At 45.8% G+C, this 8,091-nt stretch overlaps 1 protein-coding gene across 1 annotated transcript in view; it reads right to left on the bottom strand.

Moving 5' to 3' along the window:
- Positions 1-4,279: 4,279 nt before the first annotated feature.
- The window catches only part of LOC144497561 (sterile alpha motif domain-containing protein 1-like), a 64,446-nt gene continuing 60,634 nt past the window's right edge, over positions 4,280-8,091 (bottom strand). Inside the window, exon 9 of the mRNA XM_078218987.1 lies at positions 4,280-5,631. Within this exon, the coding sequence (XP_078075113.1) occupies positions 5,488-5,631 (144 nt within the window). The 3' untranslated portion in view covers positions 4,280-5,487. The remainder of the gene's footprint in view (positions 5,632-8,091) is intronic.

The raw sequence follows: 8,091 nt of genomic DNA, 5'->3' as shown, positions 1-8,091 counted from the left end.
GTTGAGAGTTTCCTCACTGTTTCGTCACAGGGTGCTGACAAATAAAGCTGCAAAAGCTCTTCCCCACAGTTCGAACAAGCACAGGACTGTTTGGTTTCATTGCTGAAATCTTCCTCAAAGAACAGACAGCACAAGCGACAAGGCTTTAACCAACACCATATTATTATATAAAAAGAACAATGTAACATTTCTCTCTTCAGTAACACGTATAAATATTTTCAATGTACATCTGTAATTTAAGATGCCTGGTTACAATACAATATGTCGATAAAATCTGCTATTATTATACACAAAAAAAAATCATAATTTAACATTTCACACGCACAAACATACATGTAGGAATAAGCAGTCAGCAACTTGCTGCTCAATCAGCTCCGCGCCTCTCACGGGCTCTGTGTTCAAATGCTCCCGATTCAGGGAGCAATGGAAATGATGGTGATACCATCACTTGTTTCAAGTTTTAAGAAAAGGCAATACAAGTTTGAAAAACACTTAGATCGGTGCAAGCACAAGCTACTATCCAGGCTCAGCACAACAGACAGATAACTCCGTTTCAAACCATTCTGTGCATCTCTTTGTAGTGATCGTTTTTGTTCAATCTTTTCTCTTAGAATCATTGAATCCCTAAAAGGAGGCCATTTTGCCCATCGAGTCTGTACCGACTCTAAGTCAGAGCATCCCACCCAGGCCCGTTTTCCATAACCCCACATACTTACTCTGATAATCCTCCTAACCTATACATCTCTGGACACTAAGGGAAAATTTAGCATGGCCACTTCACCTAACCTACACATCTTTGGACATTTCATTGCAAGTTCTTAATAAAAAGTCTCGAGTCCCACTTGGGATTGTCTATTCATGAATAAGAGTACCCTGGACTGTCTCTAGATCACCAGTTTTCCTCTTTAAAGGGTCTCCTATCTTAGCACCCCTGCAGGGAGTTGGCACGGGGAAGGTGGTGGGAGGGTGTAGTGTGTAAAGTTGCATCTTTACTAACTTTGTGCTACAGTATTGCAGTGCGACAATATGGTGGAGCGCTAGTTGCCCACATTTGTCTTTATCTAGCCCATTTGACTTCCTTGTCTATAATTGTTCATGAGTGAACAGGAATGAAAATGTAATCAACTGACAAAAAAACAGACCAAATAATAAATTTTTAAAAATTGACCATCAAAACGGAAGAGTGTAAACCAAGTGTAGTGCGTAAATAATGAACATAAGACAGTGTCCCTGGCTCCCTCTTCTCGAGCAGGCCAGAAACACAGGCAGCTATCATAATATCGATTGAGGATGTGCTAAACAAGGATTCAGTTTATAAAACTAAACAGTGAGAATTAATATTGAAGCCATATAACCACACCAAAACTCAGAAGAACCACAGATACTCTGTCTGCAAAAGCAGCCAACATCCTTGCTTGCAAATTAATGAAGTCAACTGTTGCTTTGGCAAAAGGTGAATTTGTGCTTTTGTGAATATCATCAACCCTTGAGTTAAAGAGGCAAGACTCTATCTGACACAAAGTAACGCGGGAGGTTCCAATATCGAAGCATCAACTTCTTAAGACAGGGGAGGAAATGGCAAGAGGTGGCGAGGCTTAAAAATCACAGCTGTGGCTTCTGGGTCTGGACGTTCGAAGTCTCTGCGCCAAATAGCTTCATGTACTGATCAAGAAATCCTTTTACTGGAAATCACATGGGGCGTCTCACCACTCTCGCCATCCTCCGTGACAAAGGGCACCAAAAATTTATTTCAAAATCTGCCCGGGAGGCTAGTTTTTCAAAGACATTCCAGTTGCTCATCCTACCCTAATCCTCACTCCTTGAAAGAGGATTAATAATCCTCCTGCAATTGTGAAGGTTTCTTTGCGAAGGGAAAAGCTATCGTGGGGTTTCAGCATCTTGTCTTTGTTTGTTTTTTGTGCGTTACTAAAGCGGAAATAAATCTGACCATTTGGCCTTAGCCTGCTTTAGGTTTGGCGGCGGGTTATTTGGCCCCTCTCTGATAGGCTGGGGAATGTGGCAGACAGGATACATTCTGCAGAGACAGTGTGAGGATGATAATGGGGCTCATGGTTAACATTGGGTATGTGACACCCCCCCCAGGCACCGCCACGCTGGGCGTGCGATCCCCCCCACGCACCACCACGCTGGGCGTGCGATCCCCCCCATGCTGGGCGTGCGATCCATCCCACGCACCGCCACGCTGGGCGTGCGATCCCCCCACGCACCGCCACGCTGGGCGTGCGATCCCCCCACGCACCGCCATGCTGGGCGTATGATTCCCCCCACGCACTGCCATGCTGGGCGTGACCCCCCCACACACGGTCATGCCTCAGAACAACACAGGTTTCAGTTGATTGGCCATTGCAGCTGCTAATGTAAATTACCCTTTGGTTTGTGAGGGTGGAGGGGGTGGGGGAAATCCCTGAACTGTACGATCTTGATATATCTCAGCATGTGGTGAGTTTCCAATCTCGGCTCGCTGCCACAGAGAGAGTGACACTCAGTAGAGCACAGCTGCTTCCCTGGAGGAAGCACTGAATAAAGCAGGTTTTACTCGTGTTTATGTAAATGTCTGCTTAAAGGCAAGTGTCGATAGAAGCCGTATGGCCTGGTATCTAACACAGGCCCCCATGCCTACACGCAACCTCCTCACCTTGGGGGAAATAAAGGGACCCGGTAAAGTCTTTTGACGGATCCTTTCAGAATTTAGTACTTTGTATGCTGGGTGAGAGCAAGTGGAAACTCAAGGCCAGTGTAGATATTCAAGGAGATTACTGTCACATTAGTGACAACTAGATACCAACACAAGGAAATGTTGGGCTAGAATGCTGGCTCGTCTCAGCATTTACATCCTGCAAAAATGATCAGGGTTAACGGTTTTCTCAATCTGAAGATATAAAATAAGGTGCATTGTCACCTTGCCACTCCGATACTGGGATGCTGAGGGGTCTGGTTAGTCATGATGTGGAGATGCCGGCGTTGGACTGGGGTAAACACAGTAAGAAGTTTAACAACACCAGGTTAAAGTCCAACAGGTTTATTTGGTAGCAAAAGCCACACAAGCTTTTGGAGCTCCAAGCCCCTTCTTCAGGTGAGTGGGAATTCTGTTCACAAACAGGGCATGAGCAGAAACTGATAGCCAAGTTCCGCACACACGAGGACGGCCTCAACCGGGATATTGGGTTCATGTCACACTATTTGTAACCCCCACAGCTTGCCTGGACCTGCAGAGTTTCACTGGCTGTCTTGTCTGGAGACAATACACATCTTTTTAGCCTGTCTTGATGCTCTCTCCACTCACGTTGTTTGTTTCTTAAAGACTTGATTAGCTGTAAGTATTCGCATTCCAACCATTATTCTGTAAATTGAGTTTGTGTCTTTATATGCCCTGTTTGTGAACAGAATTCCCACTCACCTGAATAAGGGGCTTGGAGCTCCGAAAGCTTGTGTGGCTTTTGCTACCAAATAAACCTGTTGGACTTTAACCTGGTGTTGTTAAACTTCTTACTGGGTCTGGTTAGCTCAGGGGGGCTCGCGTGTGTGGTTCAGTACAGTTTGATTCCCATTCCAGCTGAGGGGAGACCTGGTATCTTCCTTCTCAACCTGACCCTCCACCCATAAGAGTGGAAGGCAGTGGCAAACTGCAGCCACTTACAGACAATGAACCACAGAGCTGCCTTTGCATTCAGCACACATGGAATGGAAGGAAACTGGGCTGATAAAGAAATGATGTGGAGATGCCGGCGTATGACTGGGGTAAACACAGTAAGAAGTTTAACAACACCAGGTTAAAGTCCAACAGGTTTATTTGGTAGCAAAAGCCACACAAGCTTTCGAAGCTCTAAGCCCCTTCTTCAGGTGAGTGGGAATTCTGTTCACAAACAGAGCTTATAAAGACACAGACTCAATTTACATGAATAATGGTTGGAATGCGAATACTTACAACTAATCAAGTCTTTAAGAAACAAAACAATGGGAGTGGAGAGAGCATCAAGACAGGCTAAAAAGATGTGTATTGTCTCCAGACAAGACCTGCAGAGTTTCACTGGCTGTCTTGTCTGGAGACAATACACATCTTTTTAGCCTGTCTTGATGCTCTCTCCACTCCCATTGTTTTGTTTCTTAAAGACTTGATTAGTTGTAAGTATTCGCATTCCAACCATTATTCATGTAAATTGAGTCTGTGTCTTTATAAGCTCTGTTTGTGAACAGAATTCCCACTCACCTGAAGAAGGGGCTTAGAGCTTCGAAAGCTTGTGTGGCTTTTGCTACCAAATAAACCTGTTGGACTTTAACCTGGTGTTGTTAAACTTCTTACTGATAAAGAAAATCAGACCATTTACTGGTGATGCCCATCATGTATCCTGTACGCACAATCATCAGTTTAGACCAAATCCTGAGCGTGGGATTGAATCCACAGCTATCTGACTCAGGAATAGAGAGTTAGTGATTGTGCAAGCTGGTTCTACAGACAGCCCCTACTCAAAATATACAGAACTAACTTCACCAACGATGTGTTCTGAGCTGCCAGTGGGTGTGAATGGAATAAATTATCTTTCCATCCCTCTCCGCCGCCTCCCACAAAGCCTAGGTTTGATGTTTAATTCTCTCTTGTGCAGTGTACATTTGGCGGGGACGTAGCTTCCAATTATTGTCAACAGAACAGAGGCAAATGGGCCAGAGGGAGAATGAGATTGTGACAACGTCTGAGATTGATGCGCTGGGGCCCTCGGGAGATCACCGTTGGGTTAGGAAATGGCAGAGCTCGATCCAAAGATCTTTTAAGGATTGGAACAGATGATCCCACTCTCTTTGGTTAAAAAAAGACGCACAGAAGCAGGTACCTACACAGACCAAAGCCACATTCCGATACACGCACCTCCTCCCCACGCTAACACTGAGCACACAAACATCGGCCACATGGTAAACAGCTAAGCACACAACAGCGACGCCAGGGAAACTCTTCCAAAGACTCACTTGCACCAACTGAACAGCTACAATATAAAATGGAGTACTTTACAAACACAGCAAGGTGCCTCTTGGGAAAACATCCAGGGCAAAATCCACAGGTAAGCAATATATTATTGCTGGAGTTCCATTACCGTACAGTCACGGGCTTGTTTGATCTGAGCGACCCTCAGATCACTGACATGTACCTAAAGTAAACACGCGTCATTAATGATTAAAGGAAACACACAACTGCTCACAAAATTGAGTAGAGGTTCCATCCAAGTCACTGCAAATGGCCACTTTGCCTTGAAGAGGGTCGAGCTCCCTCCCTCAGAGGTTCGAGAAGCACCCAAACAATTTCCTACAACACAAAATTTCTGCACCCCACGCTACGGAACAGGCAATATCCTACATGCAATCGTCAGGAAGAGGAGGGGGGGCTGCACTGCGGGGGAGGGGAGACAGGGAGGGGGCAACAGTCGGCAGATTTCAACGCACTGTCCCCTACAGAGAGTTCGCGGGCCACTGCTGCCACTACGAGGAACTGCTTTTTAGATGCCGTATCTGCAGCGCTTTTACGTGGTATTCATAAATCTTGAGTGCTGGGCCCAGCTTGATAGACAGTCCAGTCAGGACATCGCTCCTCTTCATCAGAAGCAAAGACTTTCCGTCTATTTCCTGGAGGAGAATCAAGAAGAACCAACGCCAAACGTGATCATGTTTTGACAGTCGGATAAGCAGACAGAAAAACAACTCGCATTTATAATAATGAGAAGCTATTTACAACACCAGACAACTCAGTAGCCAATTCAGACTTTTAAAACATTCTTTTATGGAATATGGGTGTCGCTGGCAAGTCCGCCATTTGTTGCCCAACCCTAATTGCCCTTGAACTGAGCGACTCACTCACTCCATTTCAGAGTCAACCACATGGCTGTGGGTCTGGAGTCACATGTAGGCCAGGCCAGGTAAGGACGGCAGATTTCCTTCCTTAAAAGGACATTAGTGAACCAGATGGGTTTGTAAGCTTATTTATTAGTGTGACAAGTAGGCTTACGTTAACACTGCAATGAAGTTACTGTGAAAGTCCCCTAGTCGCCACATTCCAGTGTCTGTTCGGGTACACCGAGAGAGAATTTAGCATGGCCAATGCTTCTAACCAGCATGTCTTTTGGACTGTGGGAGGAAACCGGAGCACCCGGAGGAAACCCACGCAGACACGGGGAGAACGTGCAAACGCCACACAGTGATCCAAGCCGGGAAACAAATGTGGGTCCCTGGTGCTGTGAGGCAGCAGTGCTAACCACTGTGCCACCCTGCCACCCAGACACAATTGACAATTGTTTCATGGTCACTGCAGTGGGAGGTGTTAATGTTAAAAATGTGAATATATAGTCTACATCATAAGTGATATAAAATCACATGATAAACAGAGCAGGGAGAGAGATAGTTCCATTCCGAGCATTATACAGAGTTTACCACATAAATTGTTAGCCTAACATTCGATAAAAGATAGAGATTGCTAACAATCTCGCTTTCTACAAAGAATTAGTATCATAGAATCCCTACAGTGCAGAAGACGACCATTTGGCCCATCAAGTCTGCACCGACCACAATCCCACCCAGACCCTGTTCCCATAACCCCATGTACTTACCCTAGCTAGTTCCCCTGAGACCAAAGGAGCAATTTAGCATGGCCAATCCACCTAACCTGCACATCTTTGGACTGTGGGAGGAAACCCACGTAGACATGGGGAGAACGTGCAAACTCTACACAGACAGTGACCCAAACCGGGTATTGAACCCAGGTCCCTGGCGGTGAGGCAACAATGCTAACTACTGCGTCACCGTGCCGCCCCTCTGCAAGTCCAGCACCACGACTACCATATACTAGGCCAAAGACAACAATGAAAGAGTCACTATCAATGAGATTCGTTTTCAATTCCAGATTTATTAACTGATTTTCATTCCACTGCTTCAGTGGGATTTGAACCCACACCCACAGGTCATTAGCTTGGGCCTCTGGGTTACTAGCACAGTGACATTCCCACCATCCACCCCTCCCACCGTTATGTCAGTGTAGAATACTCCAACACCCATTCAACCTACTTCATCTTATTCAATAAATATTTCTTTCTATTCCTTACTCCCTGATTTATTTGTCTAGTTTCCCCTTAAACGTATTTATAGAAATAAAGAAACAAAGACTTTAGATGCAAGCACAAGGAAAGTAAGGGATGAAGTCTGTGTTGAAATGCATCTTAATGTTAACCACAGCCCCAAAGTCAGCCACTTGCTGGCTTTATTTCTGTTGCGTTTGCATCCTCTTTATCTCAGCTTCTCACATTCCGCTCACAGCAGCATTCCTTCACTTGCTGTGTGGATCCCTCCAATTCCCTCACTTCACTGCGACCTGGTTTTTGTCCTTGTCTTGTCCAATCTGTCTAATGTCCCTTTCTCCTTTGCCAGAGTTTTTCCTTATTTACTCAATGCTGCTTCAACACTTGCTTCCTTCTCCTTGTGCATTTGCTGCACACCCCAGCCCTCTCTCCCATAGAGACGGGTTTCTCTCTCTCAGGGGGTCTCGAGGCTGGAACTCTTTCGTTCCCCCATCCCATCCTGCCCAGAAAATGCTGGAGGTGGGTTCATCAAATATTTTGATGGCTGGGTTAGACAAATCCTTGATTGAGAAGAGAGTCGGAGGTTAATTGGGGGTAGATGGAATGTGGAGTTGAGGCTAAAATCAGATTAGCCATGGTCATCCCTGCTGCCATCAGACTTTTGAATGGACCTTCCTCACATTAAATTGATCTTTCTCTACACCCTAGCTGTGACTATAACACTACATTCTGTGCTCTCTCGTTTCCTTCTCTATGAACGGTATGCTTTGTCTGTATAGCGCTCAAGAAACAATACTTTTCACTGTATACCAATGCACTGTAGGATTCTATGCGGCACGGTTAGCACTGCTGCTTCACAGCACCAGGGACCCGGGTTCAATTCCTGGCTCGGGTCACTGTCTGTGTGGCGTTTGCATGTTCTCCCCGTGTCTGCGTGGGTTTCCTCCGGGTGCTCCGGTTTCCTCCCACAGTCTGGAAGACGTGCTGGTTAGGGTGCATTGACCCGAACAGGCGCCGG

This window comes from Mustelus asterias, chromosome 8 (assembly GCF_964213995.1).
Source record: "Mustelus asterias chromosome 8, sMusAst1.hap1.1, whole genome shotgun sequence".
Lineage (NCBI taxonomy): Eukaryota > Metazoa > Chordata > Chondrichthyes > Carcharhiniformes > Triakidae > Mustelus > Mustelus asterias.
Note: the sequence above shows the minus strand (reverse complement) of the source record. Positions and strands in the feature narration are given on the sequence as shown.